General features: G+C 39.7%; 1 protein-coding gene across 7 annotated transcripts in view; it reads left to right on the forward strand.

Moving 5' to 3' along the window:
- Window positions 1-27,819, forward strand: part of pax5 (paired box 5) — a 58,574-nt gene that overhangs the window by 16,553 nt on the left and 14,202 nt on the right. For 4 of the 7 annotated variants that reach the window (XM_079811617.1, XM_079811615.1, XM_079811616.1 and 1 more), the window contains exons 6-7: window positions 10,456-10,637; window positions 18,298-18,427. In XM_079811617.1, coding sequence (XP_079667743.1) covers window positions 10,456-10,637; window positions 18,298-18,427 — 312 coding nt within the window. The remainder of the gene's footprint in view (window positions 1-10,455; window positions 10,638-18,297; window positions 18,428-27,819) is intronic. The other 3 variants (XM_079811620.1, XM_079811621.1, XM_079811619.1) reach the window with 1 other exon arrangement.

Consider the following 27,819-nt stretch of genomic DNA (forward strand, 5'->3'; position numbering starts at 1 on the left):
GTATACCAGCAATTACAGAACAAAAAAAATCAATTACATTGTGTATTCAAGCCTTCTTTCTTTCTTTCTTTCTTTCTTTCTTTCTTTCTTACTTTCCTACGCACAACGTCATCTCAATGCACACACACATGAACACACAGAGCACAGATGGAAGTTGCTGAACATTGACAGATGCATCAGAGTAGGTGGGGGATTGGACACCGCTGGCACGTCTTAGATAAACATCTCTATCCAGGGGAGGCACAGCGTGTGCATGTGGATGTGCATGTGTGTGTGTTCGCACACACGTGTCTATTAAAAAGCCATTGCTTGGCAGACCCCTGCAGTACATGAGGGAACTCCAGATGTCATACACTCACACACAATATGACTTATGAAACACCAGACATCAATTATAGAAGATTCCTTTCTATTTAGTCTGTTTAGTACACTCTCATTTAGCAGTTTAGCAATAATATAGTAATATAGCAAAGAATAAATGTTTTGACAGACAATCTATATTTTTAATTCTCTATCTGTCTGTCTATCTCTCTCTCTATCTATCTCAAATAATACTCAAGGTAAAATGAACAAACTGCATAAACTACAGATGCAATGAAATGTAATAACTTTGCACGCTCACACACACACACGCATACACACACACACACACACACACACACACACACACACACACACACACACACACACACACACACACACACACACACACACACACACACACACACACACACACACACACACACACACACACACACACACACACACACACACACACACACACACACACACACGTTGTGTTTTCATGACTTCCATAGACATCATGATTTTTATACTGTATAAACTCTATTTTATCACCTTACACTAACCCTACCTATAAACCTACCCATCACAGAAAACTTCCTGCTGTTTACATTTTCAAAAAAACATCACCTAATATGATTTATATGCTGAATTCTTTATGAGGACCAAAAAATGTACCCCCCAGGGCTGGGATTTCGGATATTGCCATCTTTGCTGGGACATTTTGTCCTCATAATGTAGGGTTTACCAGACCCCACACACACACACACGCGCACGCACGCACATCAACGTTCATCCAAGCTCCAATTAGGCCGACGTCTGCCACTTTAATTAATGCAACACATCATTTCCAGCAGGGAGGGAGGGGCGACTAAATGAATTTGTGTGTTTAATTGACGTGGTGAAACTGCGGGTGGTCAGCGCTGTGATGTTTTGCAGTGTGTGTGAGTATGTCTGCATGTCCGCCGCGAGGGACGTTCTCATGGGTTTGCTGAAGGTATAAAGTAACATGAGCGATAGGCAGCTAGTAGCCTACACTGCTTGCAAATATTAAGATGCACAATGTACAGGTTAATGAGTGTGGTCATGATTTTGTGAAAATGAGACCAGTATAATGGACAAAAATAGTAATTTACGGATTTTACAAATCACTAGGAAAAGTCACTCTTTAAAAACTCTTCACACAGTGGGTTAAACTGTGGATTATTTATCATTGTTTTGACACAAAATGCAATAAATGACGATATCTTTCAAATGACGAATTCATTTCTCAATCAGACACAAACACTACCAAAATATAACAGACAGGCCAATTTGCGCATGCTTACATGCTCTTTTCAAAACTCTTAACTTGGGTTCAAAACCAAAATACAGCAATTAGCTAAATTCCTAGAGTAACAACATATTAAAATATATTCCAAATCTATAAAATTAAAAACTAGCAAAACAATTAGATGTAGCTGAACACCTACACGTGTTATTCATTTCATTTCAATCTAAACAAAAGAGGAACATTTAGGAATAATGTATTGCAAACATGGATCATGTAACATATACTGCAGTGAAATCTAAACAGTAGAGAGTTGTCATTCTTGTTTGTAAAGAAGTTTTTACAGAAGAAATCACTGTGTAAAGCTGCCTGTTGTTAGTGTGTTTAGGTCATTGTTGTATGAGTGACAAAGTGAAGAATGAGAAGGATTTGAGAGTTGATTTGAAACATGTACAGTAAGTTTTTTGGTAGTTTTAGTGTATTTTGAATGTTACATTTATTGCTGTGCCAAGATGAAAGTTGGTAAAGAGAACTGTGTGAGATTTGAAAAAGTATTGAGGAATGGTTCCTAGCGATTGTTAAAAAAACTACCAAATAATCTAGCTCTTCATGTAAACAAATTCTGTTATATTCTTAAAATCAAAGATCAATCTTTTACTCTATTGATTCTTCAGTGCATTCAAACCTGACTACAGCGATGTCCTTCCTGGAGATTGCCCTTCATTATGCTGAACTAACTCGCTTAAAGGGATAGTACAAAAAACAAATTCTGTCATCATTTAAACCCTCATGTAAATCCAAATCTGTATTATTCTGTGGAACACAAAGATATTTTGAAGAATGTTGATAACGTTGTTTCCATTGACTTCCACTGTATTGTTCAACCATACAATGTAAATCAATGGGAACCAATGTGGTTTAGTTTGGAACAATATGAGGTTGAGTAAATGATGACAGAATTTAAAGATTTGGGTGGACTATCCCTTTAACGGCACAGTAGCTATAGTTGATAATTTTTCAAATGAATAATTTCGTAATGCACCAATTGTGTTTTCTGTGCCGCTTCAGATCCAGCTCCTCAGCAGAATCACAGAAACTGAAATCATATTTTAACTGAGAAGATTCAAGTTTTCTGTCTGTGTTGAATGTGATGCAATAACAAAACATGTAACCCAAAAAAGGGAAGAAATCTTGACTGAGATGCATGCTGCATGCGAAAACAAACATGCAACGCAACCAGTGTCATCAACAATGACTCTTACGAACTGGTTCTTTTTAGTGAATCCAAAACATACATTGCGAACAGCGTTAACCAATTCCTGCAACAAATGACTCTTATGAACCGGTTCTTTTTAGAGAATCAAAAACATACAGTGCGACCTGTGTAAACGGATCCTGAAGCAGATGAGTCTTATGAGCCGGTTCTTTGTAATGAATCAAAAACATACAGTGCAAACAGTGTAGACCAATTCCTGCAACAGATGACTCTTAAAAGCCGGTTCTTTTTAGTGAATCAAAAACATATAGCGCGACCAGTGTGAAACGGATCCTCAATGGAATGAGTCTTATGAGCCGGTTCTTTGTAATAATTGAAAACCTTACAACACGACCAGTGTAGACCAATTCTTGCAACAAATGAATCTTATAAGCCGGCTCTTTTTAGTGAATCATGCAGCACAACCAGTGTAAACAATTCCAAAAGAGAATGAGTCTTACGAGGCAGTTATTTTTAGTGAATCAAAAACCTACTGCACGACAAGTGTAAACCGATTCCTAAAACGAATGAGTCATACGAACCAGATATTTTTAGTGAATCAAAACCACAGCGGAACCAGTGTAGCTCAAGCACTTTTGTTAGCCAGTTGTTTTATGAATAGTTTTAATGAATAAAAGAAGGGTTACTCATTTCAAATAGTCGGAAACAGTGCCCTGTATAATGTACAACATTAGCAGAGAGAGAATTGCTTTCATTTGTTTGCAAAATGGACATATATTTGCACAATGAATTTCAGTCAGCTTGTGAATCAGCATTGAATTGGGAAATTTCTATCGATACCCAGTCCTAAGAAAGCAAAAGTGAGAAATTAAATAAAGAACGTTTTTCATATACTTCGGTAAATTGCGTCTATGTAATACTAGGAATTTCTATGTTGAGTGGTAATGCTTTCAAAAAGGGAGAGGGAGACAAAATGCATGTTTAGTGAAGCAAGACACTATGATTTCCAGCTGCACACAAGCAGGAAAGGAAGTAACAGAGGGTTTGGATGGCTTAGTGTGTGTGTGCGTGCGTGCGTGCGTGCGTGTGTGTGTTTGTGGTGTATATGTGTTTGGGGAAAGCCCACTGGTGCCCTTTGACCCAAGGGAAGTGATCTGAAAGAGAGAACTTGACTCGTGGGGCCTCTAGAACAGAAGCATTGTGTCTGCCCATTCTCTAAGAACGGAGGAGGAATGGATGAGGGGAGGAGTGGAGGAAAGGAGAAATAGAATAAAGAAAGACAGGAGGCCTGTGGTACGGGGCAGAGGGGTCGGACAATGTTCTTTTTGCCCCCCGAAACAACAAAGAAACCTTCCTTTAATGTAAAAACTTCAAAAAGTGGAGGTGAAAAATGTAAAATAGAAAAAAATATATACAGTACATTTGTAGATGTTATTCTGTTTTTAACAAACCAGACCTGGATTTTTGCATCGGCAGTGGACAGGACATCAGGACAGACATGATTTCCTCTGCTGTTTAATATGTTCACTTCTTGTCCAGTTTCATTTCAGCCATTTTTATCTCCTTCATTCGGTGGAATATTTTGAATGGAAGATAGGGGAAATTTTTAATAAGGTGGGGGGATTGTGAAAGAGAGGTGGAGCGAGAGAGAGAGAGGGAGGATAGGGGATAGATGATAACAGTGGGATTTGTTAAAGGTTGGTATCCTCCTTTCAGAGACTTATACTTTGATCTGTCAAGGTTGGCACACACACACACACACAAAGTGTATCAAGTGCACAAGGAATCCGCCAAGCAGTTTTCCCTGCCTCAAAAAACCTTCAACGTCACCCCTGAGAGAAAGAGAGAGGAAGACGGAAAGAGACAGAGGGGGCACAACGGTGATCTCATTGTTGCTATTGTCTCTGCTTTTGAAGCAAGGAAGATGCCTCTCCTCCGTTCTCCTTCTGTGTGTGTTTGTGTGTGAATAGTAGGGTTAACCCTGAATGCAGCTGGGCTGTATTGTGTCTGGTTACAGAGAGTGGTTCCCTATAGCAGGTTCAGAGGCTGAAAGACAAAAGGCCAGAGAAACACCGGCCAACATCTGAATACCTAAGACCAATAATTCTGTTAGTGTGCGTGCGGGTTTGTGGGGTTTGAAACTTAACGCGAGGAAGGTTGGTTAACCGTGATGCTGGTATGGTGTGTTTGTTTAAATTTGGTGAAAAATAGCTTTATTGGCGACCTCTCTTCTTTCTGTCTCTCTTTTGCTCTGATATGGCTGAGTGGGCTTCCAGATCTGTCTGAAATTGCATTTCACACATGGTGGCTGACACTGTGAAAGAGTTACACGCATAACATACACGCGAACAGTCACAGATAAACACGCATTTGTGTGATAATAACAACCACAAAAAAAGTCCATAACATGGACATTCAATGTTTTGACACTCAATGGCTATGTTTTAAGTGATTCTAGAGAGATATAGATGTTTGTGGATGCCTGAAGCTCTAGATTAAGAGGTACAGTACGTTCTGACGGTGTAGTCACATTTACTGTTGTTCTGCAAATTCTTGCTGGTGAAATCCAGTAATTTCAATAGGAATCCATGTGATTGGGAATTTTGCATGAGGTCGAAAGATTTCCCAACGCAGATTTTGTAATGGGCTCAAGTCGACCACGTTGACCAACAGAAAGCTGCTTGGTTTGAAAGTGACTTCTGTGTGAGCTGTGCTTCATACATCGCAAACACTATTGACAAGATCGTGGACATTTTTTGCTTTGCGAAATCTGGTGAAATTTTGCTTAAATTACTGTATCTTTATAGATGTTTCAGTGTGGTTAAAATCTAAGACTTGGTTTATTGAAACATGTAAGGATTTTTATAAGGACATGCAAACAAAGTTATGATGATTTTTTTTATTTTTTATATATATAATATAATAAATATAATATGATCAGGCATAACATTATGACCTGTCCGAGCTGCTCACTAATAGTAAAAGTAATCTATACAACCTAATATTGTGTTGGCCCGTCGAGGCATGGACTCCATTAGACCCCTGAAGTTGTGATGTGCTATCTGGCACCAAGATATTAGCAGCAGATTCTTTAAGTCATACATGTTGCGAGGTGGGGCCTCCATGGATCGGACTTGTTTGTTCAGCACATCCCACAGATGCTCGATTGGATTGAGATCTGGGGAATTGTGAGGTAAACTCAACACCTCAAACTCGTTGTTGTGTTCCTCAAACCATTCCTGAACCATTTTTGCTTTGAGGCAGGGCACATTATCCTGCTGAAAGAGGCCACAGCCATCAGGGAATACTGTTTCCATGAAAGGGTGTGCATGGTCTGCAACAATGCTTAGGTAGGTGGTACGTGTCACATGGATGACAGGACCCAAGGTTTCCCAGCAGAACATTGCCCAAAGCATCACTCTGCCTCCTGCCTTCATCCCATAGTGCATCCTGGTGCCATGTGTTCCCCTGGTAAGCGACGCACACACACCGGGCCATCTACGTGATGTAAAAGAAAACATGATTTATCAGACCAGGCCACCTTCTTCCATTGCTTCGTGGTCCAGTTCTGATGCTCACGTGCCCACTGTTGGACAGGGGTCAGCATGGACACCCTGACTGGTCTGTGGCTATGCAGTCCCAAATGCAACAAACTGCGATGCACTGTGTATTCTGACACCTTTCTATCAGAACCAGCATTAAATTATTGAGCAATTTGAGCTACAGTAGCTAGTATGTTTGATCGGACCAGCCTACGCTCCCCACCTGCATCAATGAGCCTTGGCCGCCCATGACCGTGTCTCCAGTTCACTACTGTTCCTTCCTTGGACCACTTTTGACAGATACTGACCACTGCAGACCGGGAACACCCCACAAGAGCTGCAGTTTCGGAGATGCTCTGACCCAGTCGTCTAGCCATCCCAATTTGGCCCTTGTCAAACTCGCTTAAATCCATCCACTTGCCCATTTTTCCTGCTTCTAACACATCGACATTTTCACTTTCTGCCCAATATATCCCACCCTCTAACATGTGCCGTGATGAAGAGATGATCAGTGTTATCCACTTCACTGGTCATAATGTTATGCCTGATCAGTATATAATACTATACTATACTATACTATACTATACTATACTATACTATACTATACTATACTATACTATACTATACTATACTATACTAACTATACTATACTATATAATATAATAATCACCTAAGGAAAAGGGGATAACCCAATTACAAAGAAATTTCTAAATTTCATGTAAATTCAATATTTATCTGATAATATAACTCTAAAACAAATGTATGAAATTCGAATGCTAAATAAATGCATTTTCACTAGTGATCTCAGATGTTTTGGCCCCTACTGATGCATAAATAAACAACCATGTGCACAAAATATAAGCACACAAACACTCCCGAGAGCTGCGGTTTACAAACAGCCTTTTTAAAATCAAGATCCCACCTTTCAGCCATCTTTTGTGTGTGTGTGTGCCGTCAGTGGACAGTCTTTGAGAAGAGTGGAAAGCAATAAACCTGCTGAAATGGTGCCATCTCACAGACATGATTGATCAATTGAATTCTATCAGACACACTGACCGCTGGGATTAAGAGGGTCAAAACACTGGAGATCATACACTCTCAGTGTGCTCTGTGTGTGTGTGTGTGTGTGTGTGTGTGTGTGTGTGTGAGAGAGAGAGAGAGCGCACAAGCATTTAAGTAAGTCCTGGCGTTGAGGTGTATTAGAGACACATGGGACCTTCTCGCCATCAGCGAGTCAGTGACTAGCAGATCTTTCTTTTAAATAACCACAGGCGGCAGTAAACTGGATCTGAATTCACATTCAAATGGATCGATTTCTGTGTTCAAATGAAGGAGGAAAAAGGAATGTTAGGATAGATGCTTTGTCTGCCTGTAATTTTATCCTTCTATCCCTCCATCTCTCTCTCTTTCTCGTCTTGTGGGGATTGCTCTGGCCTCTGACTCTAACTCCCTAGAATAACCTCTCAGAGGCATTTTGAAGAAATGAATTGGCTCTATATCAGGGATTTTCGTTTCTATTCTTCTTTTTTCATCCCTCTCTCTCTCTTTTTCTCTCCCTGTAATCATTTGAAGGCTGTAGCTTTCTCAGCTCTTATAATTGTCTCTTCAGAAACTCAACAGCCCAGTAATAACTGACTCACACGCTGCCTTAACACTCGCTCAGAGAGGAGGACGCAAGTCCAGGAATCTGTGTTTGTGTGTCTGTATGTGTGCTTGAGTCTCTATCTGTTGGTTTCTAGAAAAGTTCAAGTATTTAGTTCAACTTTATGATCATGACAAAGAGAGAAATAAATCACTATTATAATTTTTTTTCCAGCAAGTAATTAGGAACATAAGTCAGGCCCCGTATCTCCACTTCCCTAGTCAAGTCAAGTCACATTTATTTATATAGCGCTTTTTACAATGCAGATTGTTTCAAAGCAGCTTCACAGAGTTAAACAGGAAAATAATGCAACAGAATTTGATTCGGCTGTACAGCCGCTCTGGAGAAAACGTTGATGTCATCAGCTCATTTCAGTTATCATACAGTGACAATGTGGGCGGATCAGTAATTTAGTTTATATAGTTAATTTAGTTTACTAATTAGATTTATTTGGATATTTAGTTGAACATTTTGTGTCCCCAACTGAGCAAGCCAAGCCAAAGGCGACAGTATATAGCATGCAAAAACTGAAGTGAAACGAGTAGCATGTCCAAATTCATGGTATTCATATAAAACTGTGCGTGAAAGTAGTTGAATGACTTACTATGGTGAGATTCTGATGTTCGCATCCAATGTACACTTTACTATCCCATGCGGCCATGGGAGAGAAGTTGTGAATAGCAATGCGACTGATGCCATAGGTCGCATGACAACGCTAACATGGCGAATGTCATAGGCTATTTTTGTAGTAGTATACAATTTAGGAGCTATAGAGTTTCAGATCCTCACAATTATAACTGATAACACATTAGATTAAAGTGGTTGACTTTGACGCTGATTTTTTGGGACTTTAGCTTATTCACTGTATCCCCCAGAGATAGATAAGTCCATACATACCATTGTCATCTCTGTGCGTGCCATAACTCTGTCTGACGCACCCACCTTTAGTCTAGCTTAGCACAAAGACTGGAGGTAAACGGCTCCATCTAGCCTACTGCTCAATAAGTGACAAAACAACGGCAACATTTTCCTATTTACATGTTGTGATGTGTATAGTTACATCGTGTACTAAGACCGACGGAAAATAAAAAGTTGCGATTTTATAGACCGATATGGCTAGGAACTATACTCTCATTCCTGCGTAATGATCAAGGAACTTTGCTGCCGTACCATGGGTGCAGCGGCACAATGATATATTACGCAGCGCCTGAAAATAGGCTAACTTCCGTCAACATAACCAACGTGACAACCTGCTTGCCCAGAGAGCATGCTGGGGACTATTTTCAGGCGCTGCGTAATATAATTGTGCTGCTGCACACATGGTACGGCAGCAAAGTTCCTTGATCATTATGCAGGAATGAGAGTATAGTTCCTAGCCATATGGGCCTAGAAAATCGCAACTTTAAATTTTCCGTCGGTCTTAGTACATGATGTAACTATACACATCACGACATGTAAACTAAATAAATAAAATGTTGCCGTTGTTTTGTCACTTTTTGAGCAGTAGGCTAGCTGGAGCCGTTTACCTCCAGTCTTTGTGCTAAGCTAGACTAGCGGTGGGTGCGTCAGACAGAGTTATGGCACACACGGAGATGAGAATGGTATGTATGGACTTATCTAACTCTGGGGGATACGGTGAATAAGCTTAAGTCCCCAAAAGTCGGAGTGTTCCTTTAACTCAACGGTTAAAGGGATAGTTCACTTAAAACAAAAACTGTAATTTACTCACCCTTATAATGTTCCAAACCTATATGACTTTCTCCTACGAAACACAAAAGAAAATATTGTTTTAACTATTTACACAAAATTAAATAATATTTTCACACTTTTTGCATACATTTGACAAAAACCTGTCACTCATGAATGAGCATGTCTGCCTGCTGATTGGCTGAAAGTGCATGCTCGTCGGCAACATCAACGCCATCGCCAGCTGACTCTAGGCTTGTTTGAGATGCCTTGGTGCTGCGCAGACCGATCGGCGTATCACAATAAAATACCGCAAGAGCGACTGGAGAGCAAACGACTCCTTATGCTTTTGAATCGCTCTCGTGGTACTTTGTTTTCATCCGTCGATTGGTCTGTGCAGCGCCGATGCATTTCGAACAAGCCTTTAGTGTGGGCCTGAGTGTATCCTGATGACTGATTTTATGGAGTACATGCACACTTGAGTTTTGTTTAATTAGACTATAAAATTTAGATGTTTGAAACTGACCCCAAATCATCCCAAATTTTGTCCACCCACCTAAACCCATTTTTACCTGCACAATCAAATTCAAAACCGCCCAATTAGGCGGGAACCCGCCCAATCTGGCAACACCATTCAGTACTCATTCAGAATGTGTAATAGTGCCCCCCAAAAGTGAAAATATGGAAAGTTGGAAATTTCCGACAATGGCAGGGAAACAGTTAAATGTCCTACTTTTGTAAATGTTACTTTGTATATTATTACTGCTTCATGAAATCTGTGTGAATCTCTCTCCAGCTCTACAGGATTCTCCTTTGGCGAATGGCCACGCCCATTCAGGGCGGGACTTCCTGCGGAAGCAGATGCGAGGAGAGCTCTTTACGCCGCAGCAGCTCGAGGTATTGGACCATGTCTTTGATCGACAGCCCTATCCCGACATTTACCCCGTCCCTGACAGCATCAGCTACAAGCCCGCCCAGGTAAGGGCTGGGGGGTAGGGGTGTGTATCCTGCCACGGTGGTTGTGTGCACCACCTCTGAAAACTCACGCTTGCCCTTGCCTGGCTGCCAATATTGCTTGACCCTGTCCCAACCCTGCTGTTGACCTATGCGCCCCCACACTGAACCTAATGCTGACCTTTCACCTCTCTAAGCTAATTCTGGGGCCTTGACCCCGCTGTTGCTGTGTCCTCTATCGAGTTTTTGGTTGAGGTTAAGTCCCAGCAATGTGTAGAGGTTTAGGGTTAAGTAGCAAACACTTGTTTATTAGCTTGCAAAAGTTACTCACACACATGGCATAATGTTTGTTTATATATCCACAATTATTATTATCAAAAACATATTTTATACTGTATGATATGGGGAAGTTTCATAAATGTTCAGTTTTTATCTTCTGTATATTATAGTGAACTTTTAGGGTTATCAGACACTCCATTTCTTTTAACTGCTGTTCACGTCATACCCCCTTTTTAAACGGGCACAAGTGGCAGTCCTGGGTCGCTTAGTGGCCTATGTGACCCAAGCACCAATTCAGCATATTAGAATGATTTCTGAAGGATCATGTGACTGAAAACTGAAGTAATGGCTGCTGGATTTTCAGCTTTGCCATTACAGGAATAAACTGAATCAAAAATAGCAGTTTTGACATTCTGATAATAACTCTTTTTGTGTTCTATTAGAAAGGAGTCACCCAAGTTTAGAGCGACATGAGGGAGGGTACATGACGACAATAGTTTCAGTTTAAAGCAAATTATCTGCAAATAGTGCGACTCAACTGGACTAGCCAAATTGTGAAAGGAATATTTCTGCTACAGCATTTGAGCCAAACACTTAACATTTTTGGAGAGGGGGATCCCTATGGATCAAAATGGGCCTGTTGCCTCCATTCTGGTCAGTGCAACACATAGCAAATAAGATGCAAAAGTACAGCTGCATGCACTTACAAATGATCACGTTGCATAAAAACTGTCCACAAGAATAGTCAGTCAAAGATGTCACTCAAAAGTCAAATGCTATCACCCCCACATTCATTCAGGCACACACACAAGGCCAGTGTCAGAGTTCTATAGACTTGTCTGAAAGACCCCATAATTCCTCTGTCCATTTCGCCACTGAGCGCTGAGGCTGGCAGGGTCAAAGGCTACTGAGCAGGGCATTAACCCTAGGGTCAATCCACATCCCCTGGGTGTGTGTGAGTCAGGTTTGTTGTGGCACAAACGATCAGACAAACTGAGAACTGGGAATTTGGAGCTGTCTCTTTTTTAGAAATTAGAGTGTGTGAGAGAGGTGTATGCTAAGTGGACTTGGGTGACTGACTGACAGGTTGTTTTCCCTCCGCTGACAGTCTAACCTGTGAATATTGCTGAAGGAGAGAGAGAAATGATAGAGAGCTTGACTCTGTTGAGCGTGTTTGTGTCTATCTGGGGCAAATGAACTTGGGACTTGATTTTGTTATTTTCCCTTTAGCTCCTGATTTGATTAGGTTACATAATAGGGCTCAATTTTATATAAAAATATAATAATGGTGTGATTACATCATTCATATGTTCCTATGTTTGTCTTAGATAACATAAAAGTGTGCTTCATGTAGTAACATCAAAATGAATGAATGAATTATTTAATATGACCAAATCAACCAGAGATTACATTAAGTTAAACAAGCGAAAGAAACTTAAATCAGGTGCCTTAAATGTAACGATAGCAGTTTCACTTTTTAGTGTTCTACAAAACCTACACCAAATCAAAGAACATGTACAATCAATCCCTTTTATTCTCAAATAATCTCTTTATTCAGCACCTCACGTTTTTCAGATTTTTCTCTGCTCTTTTAAAATAGGAGTTTGATGTACTATGAAAAGGAACTGCAACTTTCAGAATTCAAACTTCAAGTCTTCAAAGAAAAACAAGACTTATTCCAAACTTCTGCAACTTCCTGATGTCAGAAATCTTTCAGCTATTTAGAAGCAGCAATAACCAACATTCATCAATCCATCCATCCATCCTTTCTGCAGGGATGACATTTTTTAGGGCAACCCGCAAGATAATATCGCTGTTTCCATTGACAAAAATCAAATAGGATTTCCCACTGTCTTTTAAATTATTGCAGAAAATTCCTTCGTGACCAACAAAAGTTAATCTTACACTTTTACTTTATGTAAAATCCACAAGATGAGTTAGCATCGTTGGTTTCACATTATTTTGATGGTCCCTTTAACACAATCTGTTGATTATAAGTAACGTTGCACCTACCTGTCTACTAACTCTCATTAGAGTGTTAGTAGAGTAGTAGGGTTAAGGTTAGAATATGCTGACATGTAGTTGCAAAGTTACTTATAGTCAGTAGAAAGTCTGTTGGAGGAGCATCACAATAAAGAGTTAGCAGATATTAAGCAGACAGTTAATGAGAGTTAGTTGGCATGTAGTTGCAAAGTTGCTTATAGTCAACAGAATGTTCAAAAGGGACCATCAAAATTAAGTTTTACTGAATAGTTTGTACGAGCGCAAGTATAAACACAATGTGGCTGTAAAAAATACTGGTGAATGGATGAATTTATCTGTTCTGCAAGATGATGTTTAACATCCCAGAAAATCTCTCTAGTCCCATTTAGCCGCTTGTTAGAAACCACCTTTTTCAAGACAAGCTTTTTAAATCACGAGAAAATGTATAAAATGCAATATTATGTTGTCCAATAAAATGTGAAAATAACTTAAGACTAATTCCAGTATTGACTTCAGGGCAGTGGAACCAGAAGTGCAAAAGTGGTGCTTATTTCTGGATTGCTGCCTTCATGTGCTTTCTGAAATGTTCTATGAAGTCGTAATTATGGGTGTGTCACATTCAAGTGCTTTGTTGTCGAAAAGAATCGAGGACACCAGGTTGATTCTTGCCTATTACTTGGGGAATTCTTATTAAAGCCAAAATGTATTGAAGATATTTAGTCAATATCCAGAACATTTAGAATGTTGTGCCCCATTCGTTGGCAACCGTATAAACATTACCCGTGCTATTGTATACATTCATTATGCTAGATATAGTCGGCATGCTGACCATTCTGGCATTTTGGTCAAATAAACGTTTTTTGCTGTATAAAATACATGCAACATGCATCAATTGGTTATTTTTATGTAAATATACATGACTGTAATGGCAAGAGAAAGCAATCTAGATAAAACAAAAAAAGAATATATTAAGTCACTACAGCAATAGTTCTCAACTGTGCCATGTTTAAAGTTTATACGACTTGAGACTCCATTCATGTCCAGTTTGTGACTAGGAAATTCATTTTTACAATAATTCTGATTCTGAATTCACGTGAAGGCAGCAACATTCCTGTGGCACTCTATTAGTAATTGGTCTCATGATATGTATGGCTCAGGTGATTAGCTCAAAAACCTGTATTCGTATGCAAGTGCCCGTTTGCAAATCCTGAGCAAGTTCCATCAAGATCAAAAAGCTTTTTCCAGGATCAAATAAAGTCTTATATATATACAGCGAAAAAAAGTTAATAAATAAATATTAAATGCAATGTGTTTAACAAAATATATGAAGCAAAAACCTTGACTATTTTAAATTGTACTATTATTAATTAAAATTAAAATAAAATGCTAATTGTATTTAAATGTGCGATAGGACCCCAACCAGCTCCTTTAATATGCGTCTAATCCTTAGCAATCTGCTTGCTATACACTTTTATAAAGTCGATGTGGTATGAAAGCATCTGCTAGGATAGTAAATAAATATAAAACGTAATGTTTCTCTTTCTCTCCACCCACACATTTAACATCAAGCAATATCTATTAGATAGTGAAGAAATTTCTTTTTTTCATCTTTCATCCTTCCCCCTGCTCCCTTTCTCCGCCTCTTTTACATTTTTTTCCACTTCTCCTCTCATTTGCTCTCTCCATCTCTCAGTTTGTGGTGCTAGAAGGACCATTAAGCACTGGCAGATCTATTAATTAGTGTCCTGCACTTCAAGGGGGAGCATATAAAACAGTGCATGCTCGTGAGAGTCATTTCATTTGAATTTCCTCTTTCCTTCTCCTTACATTATGCCAGAGATACATCAACAGCCCAACAACCCCTACACTGAACTAATTACTCAGCTACACCAAGAGACGAGAGAGATAAAGGCACTGGAAGATATTCATTCATAAAGAGAATGTGATTGTTAAAAAAAACAAAACGCAAATGCATGCCGTTGCCAAAGCATTTTCCTTTTTGGGGCTTTTGCTTTTATGTTATATGAAAGTATAGCAAAAGTACAATAGTAAGGATAAGATATGGGGAATGGGACATAAACTAGGTCAGACTCAAACCAACCAACACATCATACATGTCCAACATTGGCTAAATCGGACACAGCACCTGGTACAGCACTGGTACAGCACTGCACTTGTGCTGTGGAGCCCTCAGGTATGAGTCCTTAACACAAGTCATGATAATAGAGCTTGTAGAAGCAAGCTAAAATGGCATGGTTGCTTCAGAAAATGCATTTTCATTTTACGTTTTTGTTAACACTATCAGTTTAGGTATAGAGTAGGTGGTATATTCAAATGCAATAGAGCATTAAAGGGTTAGTTCACCCCAAAATGAATATAATGTCTTTTATTACTCACCCTCATGCCATAACAAACCCGTAAGACCTCCGTTCATCTTCAGAACACAAAATGAAGATATTTTTGTTGAAATCCGAAGGCTCAGTGAGGCCTGCATAGGCATCAGTGTAATTTACACCCTCAAGATCCATTAATGTTTTACGGGTGTGGAACGGCATGAGGGTGAGTAATAAATGACATTATTTTAATTTTTGGGTGAACTAACTCTTTAATATTTTAGCGCCACTCATTTCATTTTTCATATTTCATTTCCTAACTGCTGCGATATGTACAAATAACAAAACGAACAAAATTATGTTCACGTTCATCTGTTTACGATAAAACGTATAACGTGCTTTTGGCACCATTCATAGGACATTTCACTCTGAGAGTGTACCCAGACCTGCTAGAAAATGTGGTATAATTTTGCAGAAATGTAGCCATAGACAAATTTTTCCAATGAACCTGTGTTGTGCATGTCTCAAGCAGGTGCTCAGCCCAAAGCACAGGCCAAAATGTTGTTGGAGCCGTGGCAGAGCAGTTACTGATCCTGTTCGCTCAATCAGTTCTCATATACTCTTTCTATATTGTAATAAAAAAAGAAAACGGAAGTGTTTATGTAAAAGTTGTTACTTTGCATAACATATTTTGTATAACAGTGCGGGCAAGTGACAGTTCACCCAAAAATAAACATTCTGTCATAATTTACTAAAGTCTTTCCAAACCTGTATGACTTTCTTTCTTCTGCTAAACAAAAAAGATACAGGGAAATTCACTGTTGTCCAGTGTTGTTTTGGACATCACTTACTTTCACTTCAACATTTAAAAAAAATAATCTTTTGTGATTCTCAACAGAAATCAAATCATTCAGGTTTGGAATGAGAGTGAGTAAATTATGACAGAATTTTGGAGGAACTGTGCCTTTAAATATAAGATTTCACCAAAAAAGTATGGAAACAACGAAAGCATTTAAAATTGTGAGTGTGTGTGTGCCATACACGCTGAGAGCCACGACTCTCTGCTCCAGAGGAGCTCGCCAATAAATGCCTCCCTGCCAGTCAGGCTCATTTAATACTGCATGCACTGCTAAATACCTCCCCCATCACTCTGTCTCAGTCTCACACATACATAGTGCAGTTTACAGGCTCTTCTAGGAGACAATACGTACAAGCTGAGAGAAAAATAGAGGAAGGGAGATAGAGGGAATGGAAGAGAGAAAGAGCGTCTGAGAGGAAATACTATTATGTAAATGCGGCTGCGGGTTGGGGTGAAATTATTTTGGTGTCGCGCGATTAGGGGCCTCATCTGTTATTGATGTGCGCGGAGAGGAGAGCCATTACAGAGGGCCTGTGTCAAAAACGACCCCCGAGAAAACTGTGACCCCAGAGAGAGATTGAGAGAACAAGGAATACAGTTGAAATGGAATTCCACTAAGTTTCAGATAGGCTGTTTGCTTGTTATCTAGTAAAAATCAATAAAAAGTTCCTTATTTGGGGTTTCCGTTTTTCTCCTTTTTCTTCTTTTCATCTCAATTTATTTTACAAACTCCATTCCTTAACAGCCATTTTTTTGCTCTCTCGCTCTTTCCATGTCTGGCCTCTCTCCAATCTTTGCCCCAGCTGTGGTGTGTGTGCCGTGTCTATATGTGAAATGTGTGTGTGTGTGTGTGCATCATGGTCGCTGATGGGTTGCGTAGCTTCAGAATTGACAACATTTACAGGCTAAAATGAGAATCATCCATCTTCACTAGACTGCTGTCAGAGGTAGCGCCAAACTTCATAATCCCCAATTACTAGCGCTAACCTTCCCATCTACATACACACATGATGAGGGGGCGGGTGCGAGCCGCATAAACAGAGAGGAAATGCCTATCTCAGACTGAATGACTGAAACAGAGAGAAATAGACAGTGGGAAGGAGTCAAGGATGGAGAGGGAGAGGGAGAGAGAGAGAGAGGGGAAGTGGACGGCATGAGCTGTGATTGGTAAGGTCACAGTCTACTGCCCTCGCCGTGGTGATGAGCACTGAGGTGTTTAAGGGGTCACTGGGATACACACATACATTCACACACAAACACAAACAAACATCCTGCTTACCCTGTGTATTAGATAGGGATTTAACAGCTGTGGTTTTCGGTTGTAATTCTAGTAAAGAATTATTCCATTTACAATTCTTTTAGGTCGTTTAGAGGAAACTCCCTCCCCCAATAATCTGAGCTAACTATATATTGAACAGAAAAATTGCTTTTTATGAGTCGCACATGACGAAAGCAATGAATTGCAGTTTAGTAAAGAATCTCTTTGTCTGATTCATTGAGTAAATTACTCATTAAATGTTTTTTTTTTCCTGAAGAGAAAGAATGCAAATTTTAAATATGTAACTTTTAGGTGGACTAAAAGCCACAACCTTGAAATACTGTGGTTCCAGCATTTTGTCTCCCCCCACCCCAAATGGAATCAGTTCTGAAAAAGATTACTCCTAAACCCTAGTATAAGAGCACAAACTTACTTATTTATTTACAAGAATGTTAAAACGGATGGCAATAGCTTGTAATGATGTAACTGTACGGGAACAGCAGGGGCAGGTGTATCATCAGGATTTTGTTGGGGTTTAATTCACACCTAATCAGGGTTATTAATAACCTCCTCCTGCACTAAAACAGAAGCGACATCCACTTCCCAAACTCTGCCATCAAACCACATCCACACCTGAGTGACAAACCCCATTACCGCCAATGGAGATAAATCACTGTGGGTGTAAGGTGGGACAGAGATCATTGTAAGTAATTGGTCATGAAAGCACACAAGCAGGGTCAGTGTGAGGTCGGCCACATACATCACCTGAATCTATGCCACCACTACTCATTAGTATTGACTATGTACCTGTGTGCCATTCACAAATTGTGAATCATATTTTAAATACACATGCCAACAGCGAGCAGAACACACACCTACAAGCAAACACAAAGATGAGGGTTAACATACAAAGTCATTTCATGAAGTTGATTTTCTTCCATTATAGCCATCTAATGAAATCTGTTTCCATAGACATCTGATTACTCGGCTATGGCGTCTCTGGCTGGTGGATTGGAGGAGATGAAAAACAGCTTGGCCAATCAGACAGGAGCAGAGTTGGGTTCCACTGTTGCGGGACCTCAATCGTATCCACTAGTGTCCGGTAAGCACACCTGTGTGAAAAACTCCATGTCCTTTTCGCTTCGGTCTTCATCCCAGATGTTTGCTTATCAAAGCAACCCATCCCAGTCAGCACGTCAACCTTCAACACTGAAATATGGTTCACCTTGATCCATGATGTTGATTTACTAGTGAATAAATGTTGAAATGCCAGCTGGGTTAAAGAGGTAGGCCTCTTGGGCTTTCAATAAAACTGGGCTGCCTATACTGTAAAAAGGTGGATAAAAAAAAAACTATGCTGCCTGACTAGAGAATAGAGAAAAAAGGCTTTTGTCCTCCCTTTTGCCAAATAGGTAGGAAAATGTCAACACCCATAATGCACTGGGCATGTTGCCGCCCAAGGCCACTCCCACCAGTCTGCTATGGACATGCTTACCAGAGTCAAATACCGCCTTGCTTTAGAAGGAAATACTTCTTAGTAAACTTTTAGTTATAATGGTGTCGACTTGTTTTGTTCACGGGTGCAAGAATTCAAAGAGTAAATGTTCAGTGGGAGTGAGCTACTATTGGTTTCCAGGAAAGGATCCAGAGCGAACTTGTAGGCAGTGGCCAAAGCCTGCAAAGAATAGTAAAGTGCGTGCTTGTGGTCGACATCTCAAACTTGATGACCATGTGTTTTAGTCCAAACCCCACCCATCCCCCTGAAGTAAAACGCTGTCGCGTACAGGTAAGATACTGGTACTGTTGCCATAGTGGTCCATTTTTACTGTAATGGTGTTTTAAAGGGATAGTTCACCCAAAAATGAAAATTCTGTCATATTTTACTCACCCTCAATTTGTTCCAAACCTGTATGAGTTTCTTTGTTCTGCTGAACACAAAAGAGGATATTTTGAAGAATGTTTGTAACAAAGCAGAGAGAGCAACCATTGTCTACCATAGTATTTTTTCCCCCTACTATGGTAGTCAATGGTTGCTCTCTCTGCTTGGTTACAAACATTCATCCGAATATCTTCTTTTGTGTTCAGCAGAACAAAGAAACTCATAAAGGTTTGGAACAATTTGAGGATGAGTAAATGATGACAGAATTTTCATTTTCATTTTACTTATCAGTGATAAACCTACTCGTACAATAACTGTTTTGTTAATAACCCTCTGTCGATCCGGATATAAAAATGCAGAAGTATAATCCGTACTTTTCAGTCTGTCAAAAGTCCGCCAGATGACGCTAACAAACGTGAATTTCTCGGTCCAGATAACACAGAGAACGAGTAGATGTTGTTCATTTACACATACTACCAACAATACAAAGCGTGTTGAAATCGGTGAAGTTACACTTTAAGAAAATAATTTGTACTACTACTAGTAGTAACTACTATCTACTATCAGTGTTCATGTACATTTATAGCTGTTTAGAAGGTAAAACATTCTGTTTGAATGCAAATAAACTACAAGCAAAAAAGGTAAGGCTTAAAGGGTTAGTTCACCCAAAAATGAAAATTCTGTCATTAATTACTTACCCTCATGTCGTTCGACACCCGTCAGACCTCCGTTCATCTTCGGAACAGAAATGAAGATATTTTAGTTGAAATCTGATGGCTCTGAAAGGCCTCCATTGGCTCAATGGCACATTACACTCTCAAGACCCTTAAAAGGTACTAAAGACGTCGTTACAAAGTCCATCTCACTACAGTGGTTCTAAAATAACTTTATGAATCGGCAACAATAGTTTTTGTGCGCAAAAAAACCCCTAAATAACGACTTATATAGTGATGACGATTTCAAAACACGGCCTCATGAAGCTTCGAAGCGTTATGAATCACTGAGCCGAATGATGATTCGGATCGCGTGTCAAACCGCCAAACTGCTGAAATTTGGCGATTCAAACCGCTGATTCGACTCGCTGATTCATAACGCTTCGAAGCTTCATGAGGCCGTGTTTTGAAATCGGTCATCACTATATAAGTCGTTATTTAGGGTTTTTTTTGCGCACAAAAACTATTGTCGCCGATTCATGAAGTTATTTTAGAACCACTGTAGTGAGATGGACTTTGTAACGACGTCTTTAGTACCTTTTAAGGGTCTTGAGAGTGAACCGTGCCATTGAGCCAATGGAGGCCTTTCAGAGCCATCAGATTTCAACTAAAATATCTTCATTTCTTTTCCGAAGATGAACGGAGGTCTGACGGGTGTCGAACGACATGAGGGTAAGTAATTAATGACAGAATTTTCATTTTTGGGTGAACTAACCCTTTAAATTAGTCAACATGTTTTATCCTAAACAATTAATTAAACAAGTGAGACTAGCTTATTTAATTAATTTATTAATTTGATTTGTCCAACAATATCCAACAGTAAACATACAGGCATACATTTTTTTCTTTCTTTCTCTGAGAGCAATTACAATTCCCACTATGGTGTAATTTCCTCCACATCTCAAATGATGAATTGTTTAATAGCATTCTGTGATGGAAATGATTGTGATGGAAACTACTTTTTTGTGTGTGTTTTGGAATTAAATGGCCAACACCTTAGTTGTTCTAAGATCTATTTTCCACAATTAAATCATAATTTTCATAATCATAATTCGTTTTTTATAGTTTAAGTTAGGAAGTTTGGGATAAAGGTACAGCAATAAAATCTATATATAAAAGGTATGGTACGACGTTTCTAAAGCGGTGTTAATGCGACCTTTTTATAGCAAAAAGAAAAGTAAAAATCAACATCAACCTCTGGAACATATTTTTTTTTTACTACATTACTTCCAGTCTTTTAACAACTGAAGTGCTGGTCTGAGATCCGCAAGGCTTTCCTGTTATTATAGCGGTGTTAAACACGAAGTAGAACCACCTGATCGTGGATCAGCTTGCTGTGGGCAGCTCAGGGGCGTGATGAGAGTGTTATCAGACCTGTTAAACAGAGCTCAGTGATTCAGATTCAGACTCTATATCCTAAGGGACAGAGGGAGTGGATGGAGATCTGTAATTACTATATACACGTCTCCTCCTCTCCCTTACTCGCTCACTCCATTTGGGAGTAAGGGAGCGCTAATTAAGAGCTGCTTGGACAGGAGCCCTAACGAGGGAATCATGGAATTGGGATTTGTGCACCATCTGACAAGGTAGAGCGAAACCTGTAAATCGACATGGTGTGTGTGTGTGTGTGTGTGTGTGTGTGTATATGAGCGTGTGTGTGGAAGGAGAGAAAGACAGAATGGAGCAGAGCTTGTCTCATAATGGACCATGTGAAAAGACTGGATTGAGTTCATGTTTGCATAATGGCGCCCCCTAATGGAAGATCACATATGAATATTTTATACTTACAGTTTTTCTCAATTGCTAAAACACTAAACCCTATTGTCTGAACCAAATGCTCAGTTGCCTGAACCCACTGATTGAATCAATCACTCTTTTGGCAAAACCATAAGCACTTTTCACCTGTTTAGACACAACTTGCCAACACATTTTCATTGTGATGCACCCGTGCTGCATAATGGTGAGCACAGGTGACAAAAGTCAAACACAATTAAAGCACAGATGTCACTACTTGAACACAACAACTCAAAATTGATCACACTTGTGGCTAATGATGTGAGGGAACATATACAGTAAGCCAGTTCAGAGAGCACTGGTTTGTGAGGCCCTACAATGGATAGAAATCTGAGAGGAAGAGTTCGTGTGAGAGGAGGTTGAGGTGGTCAGCGAAGACAAAGAACAGTAATATCTGATGAAATCAGAGCTACTGTAATTGACCATGTTCTTGTCCATGGTATGAGCATGAGGGAGGCTGGACAAAGGGTACAACCAAACATCAGTAGATTCACTGTGTCCACCATAATCCGAAGATTTAGAGAAGAGAACAGGTAATTACCTTTTTTTGACATTATAGTACAGTATGTAAATGTTGACAGCAATTATTGTATGACATACTATATACTGTACCACAGTATACTGTAAGTAAATATGTTTCTGTACATCACTGTACCAATATACTGTAGTATTGTAATGGAGGGTTGGTCTAACTGTTTGTAGGCCAAGTATTCCATGTATATTTTTGTACTTTATTTTTACATGGCTTACTATACACAAGTGGCAAACGCATACAATTTCTGTTTTGTCTTTTTGTACAAGTGCTAAATGAACAGTTTTTATTTTATTTTTTGCAACATGCATTTAGCCTACAGTGAACAATAAACATGTATTTCTCCAGCTTCATGTCCTGAGCATTGTGTTTTCTATTTTTCTACGTAGTGTTTAGTGACTGTTCAGTAGTGTTTTTAATTTTGATTGACGCGGGGCACGATTTGACAACATAGTTCAGTTTTGAGCACAGATTGAATTGTTTTGAGGTGAAAGTTTGGTTTTGCAAGAAGAGTCTGAGGTTTTGTGAATGTAGCTTGAAAATTGGGTTATGTGTTCACAGTTTAGAGAAAAGCAGAGCAGCTTTCAAGAAATGTGTCTTAGCAATCGAGAAAAACTGTAATCAATTTACAAATGATACATTCATGCAAAAACATTTAAACCTAAATGCAGAAATTATGATAAATAAAAAAAATCAACAGACAGAGAAAGAAAATAAAATGAGTTTTTTTTGGCATTTTTTTAAATCTCTGATTAAAAGAGAATGGAATCGAGAAGTGACACAAACCAGACTCAAACTTGCATTGACCACATTAGCACCACCGCACAATGTGTCAAAGCATGTGAACTACCCACCGGGCCCTGATTTTATCTCTTTTGGACAAGAAAATCTTTTCCTGTCTACCCTCTTTCATTCTTCTGTCTTCTGACAATGTCTCTCAGAGGACTAGGCCTTGTCTGTTCTTCCTCTGAAGAGTCCATCTCTCTCTCTGTCCCTCGCTGTTGCCCTGTCCACTGACCCAGAGTGGATTAGTATCCAGTCTTCACTAATGTCTTCCTGTCACCTAACATGGAAAACTCCCTAACATGGCAACCAGCAGAACAGAGAGAGAGAGAGAGAGAGAGAGAGAGAGAGAGAGAGAGAGAGAGAGAGAGACTGTCTGTAACTGCATAAGGTCTGGGCAAGGTATATATTTTCACTGGGGGAAATGGGGCAATATACATTTTAAATGTTAGAAATGTCTGTATCAAACTTTTTACATTTTTGCTGCTTCATGAATTGTTCATTGTTCACATATTGCTGGAAAGCTTGGCTGTTTAATGGCAAGTTCCACTGTATCAATTTTCAGAGGTGTTTGTGACGACATGCAATAGGGGTGTAATGGTACACAAATATGACGGTGCGGTACATACCTCAGTTTTTAAGTCATAATTCGGTATGGTTTCGGTACAGCAGGGGAAAAAAAACCAGATGTTTTTTACAATTAAACAGTGGTTTACTGAACAAACTATGGTTTGTCTTTTAATAAAAAAGTCTGTCAATGTTGCTGCAACTGGCAGCAACATACACTGTAATTTATGGTGCTGTTGTAATTGGGGAAAGGGATATGAAGTGCTTACAATTTTAGATTAAAAAAATGTTAGCAAAATATTTTAGGGCAAGGTTAGAATTATTGCGCTCCAATTCTAATCCGCTTCGTCTATTTGATTCGTACCCCGCACTCATTAATTTAAGTCTGCAAAGTTAAACATACGGTAGACTCGCTTGCTTGTTAGGATAATCCATTATGTGAAAAGGAAATACTTGCATGAATTTGTAACATTTACAGTTCTTTTTACAACTGTAAGATGTAAGTTGTGTGTTGAGGAAAATGTGTCTCAATCTCAAACAAAAAACACATCTGAAAGTAGGGTAAGCCATATAGGTTTATTATTTAGTTTGAAGTGCTTACAGTTTTTCTCGATTGCTAAAACACATTTCTTGAAACAGTCAACCATTTTCTCAGAACTGTAAACACAAAACCAAATATTCAAACTAAATTTCCAAAACCTTTGACTCTTCTGGCAAAATCAAACACTCGCCCCTAAACTATTTAACCTGTGCTCAAAATCAAACTATGCTTTCAGATCATAAACACAACCCATCAATATATAAACACTATGGAGCAATCATTAGACACAACACAAAAAAATGGAGAACACAGCATCCAGGGCATGCAGTTAAAGAAAATGTTGTTTGTTACTGTATACACAGTACGTAAATGCCATTTGCAATAAAGAAAATATTACAGTAACCATCACTTAGTACTGTCAAAGAAAATTATAAATGAAAAGCATAATAAACTCAAATGTTGTGCAACTGAAAAGTCTGTTTTACACAATTCAGTCTGCCTCAGCGTCGCGTCTTCGTGCTGGGTCTGGCCAGAGGACTTCATCCACCTCACAGGCAATGTTGTCCCTTGCCAGGCAACGGGGGAAAAACCCTCTGGTGTGTCGGATCCAGCCTTGACAACATTCCACACCTATGTCACCACAGGCCAATTCCATAGCCTCTAGAAGACTTACCCCGTTATATGGGTTTCGGTCATAGACCTTCCACCGCCACGCAGAGAAAAATTCCTCGATTGGGTTTAGAAAAGGGCTGTATGGTGAAAGGAAAACATTTAAGAATTGCTGGTTGATATTGAACCATTCACGTACACGGACACTCCGGTGAAAGCTGACATTGTCCCAAACCACCACATACACAGCATGCACTGCCTGCTGATAATCCTGGTGCTCACGCTCAAGCAGAACATCCCGAAGACCACCCAGAAAGGTTAAAAGATGTTCAGTGTTGTATGGCCCCAGGGTTGCATGATGGTGGAGAACCCCACGGTTACTTATGGCTGCACAAAGGGTGACATTGCCACCACGCTGGCCAGGGACACCCACGATGGCACGTTGGCCAATAATGTTCCTGCCTCTCCCTCTCCTCTTTGCCAGATTGAACCCTGCTTCATCAACGAAAATGCATTCATGGGGCCTTTCCATGGAATCCAGTTCAAACACTCTCTACACATGTAAAAAAGGATACATACAGTAATTAGTTTACAGTCGTAAGTGATACAGAAAGACAAACTTCTGCAAGTGTATTTGTATACACACCTTACAGTATTTACATACCCTACACTAGTATAAAGGGCAGTTTACAGTAACGGTTGGCTAGTAGCATAGAATTGTACTGTAAGCATCAGAGCTGAAAGTTTCTGAGTGTACACTTACTTGTACATATTGACATCGTAGTTCTTTGACCCGTTCTGAGTTGCGCTCAAAGGGTACTTTGTACACTTGCTTCATGCGTAGCCTGTTGCGTTTGAGGACACGATCAATGGTCGAAAGGCTGACACTGTTCATTCCTTCAAAGTTTGCATTGTCTTCAACAACTCTTTCCTGTATTTCACGCAGGCGGATTGCATTGTTTTGAAGGACCATATCAACAATGAGAGCCTCTTGCTGCTGGGAGAACATACCAGTCCTTCCACCCGCATGTTGTAGTCTTGCAATTCTACAAGAAGGGAAAATGCACTTTCAGTATTACATACAGTAAAGTATAGTGTAAATAGTAATGGACATTACATTGTATGTGTAAAATGTATGGAAAGAAAGGTTATTTCCCCCCAGTAATTTTTCTGTTGACAAAGATATGTACTGGCTCAAATGAATACAGTAAACTTTCAATTACCGAAATGAAAAGAAACATTTACCTGTTTTCTTCTCTGAATGTCCTGACAATGGTGGCCACAGAGAATCTGCTCAAATTGGGTTGAACTCGTAGGCCTGCTTCCCTCATTGTCATACCATGAACAAGAACATGGTCTATGACTGTTGCTCGAAAATCATCTGAAATGGCTGCTCTTGGTCTTCCTCCTCCTCTTCCTCCTCTTCCTCCTCCTCCTCCTCTTCCTCCTCTTCCTCCTCTTTCTCCTCCTCCTCTTACTCTTCCTCTGCCTCTCAGATTGTTTCCCACCATTCTTACATCCACCCAACACACCTGTGCCCTCTGAACTGGCTTATATTCTGGGCAATTGGTTTAATCACATCATTAGAAACAAGTGTGTTCAATTTTGAGTCATTGTGTTTTACAGATGACAACTGTGTTGTAGTTGTGTTTACTGTTTGCCGCGTGTGTTTACCAATTTGCAGCACAAGTGCATCACAGTGCAAAAGGTGTTTAGTGAATGAGAATGTGTTTAGAGTTTTGCCAAAAGAGTGTCTGATTTGACAAATTGGTTTAGTTCACTGAACATTTGATTCAGAGAATGGGGTTTAGTGTTTTAGCAATCGAGAAAAACTGTAATATAAAGAGCGTCTCATGTTTATGACAACATGGATTGTGCACTTATCTGGCAGCAACTCACTATGTGTCCTTTGTTATTTTTCCAGATAAGTTCGCAACATCAAAGATTATCGATTCTGCATGTGCAGTAGTTAAAACAACTCTACATTCGTTTGGTACACATGCGTACCGAAAAGAAAGACCCATACTGAAAATATGTGTACCGTTACACCCTAATAAGCAATATCACTGCAATTCAGCCGAAGGCATAATATTCAGAAAAATAGCTTGATTGTGAGTGTGACATTGCTTTTATACTAACATTCAGTAACTTGCATTTTAGATACAATATTGCATGTAACTTTGTCTGTTTTTGCTCAGAAAAGTAAAATAGTTCCAAACAACGATGAGGCAGAACTAACCATTGTGCGACTCTGAGCAACACACAGTAGGTGTTTAATGTCCTGAATGAATCAGCATTTGTGAACGAATCAGGGGCGGGATTCATGATAGTCCTCTTAAAGTCCTCATGAAGTCAAAATCTGAAAAGTAACTTCCGGTCTGGAATGGCGTTCCCTTTCCGACGATGGCAGTTTGGCGGCTTGGGTTTGAATATCCTTAACCACTCCCCTCCAACCGTTAGTCTGCTATGAGCGAGAGATGGAGAGGAGGAGCACTGAAGTAAAACCCTGCCCTCTATTCAATATTCCGTTTCACTTGGAAATACATCACAGCACTGAAATAAAATCAGTTGCAACTTCCGGTTCACTGGGACTTTTAGAGAGAAGTTAAAGGAACACAACAACTTTTTGGGACTTTAGCTTATTCACTGTATCCCCCAGAGTTAGATAAGTCCATACATACCATTCTCATCTCCGTGCGTGCCATAACTCTGTCTGACGCACCCACCTTTAGTCTAGCTTAGCACAAAGACTGGAGGTAAACGGCTCCAGCTAGCCTAGTGCCGTTTTCTAGACAGATATGGCTAGGAACTATTCTCTCATTCCTGCGTAATGATCAAGGAACTTTGCTGCCGTACCATGTGTGATATTACGCAGTGCCTGAAAATAGTCTAACTTCCGTCAACATAACCAACATGACAACCTTCTTGCACAGAGAGCATGCTGGGGACTATTTTCAGGCGCTGTGTAATATCATCGTGCTGCTGCACACATGGTACGGCAGCAAAGTTCCTTGATCATTATGCAGGAATGAGAGTATAGTTCCTAGCCATATCGGCCTAGAAAATCACAAAATTT

Source organism: Gobio gobio (genome assembly GCF_949357685.1).
Source record: "Gobio gobio genome assembly, chromosome: 3".
Taxonomy (NCBI): Eukaryota; Metazoa; Chordata; class Actinopteri; order Cypriniformes; family Gobionidae; genus Gobio; species Gobio gobio.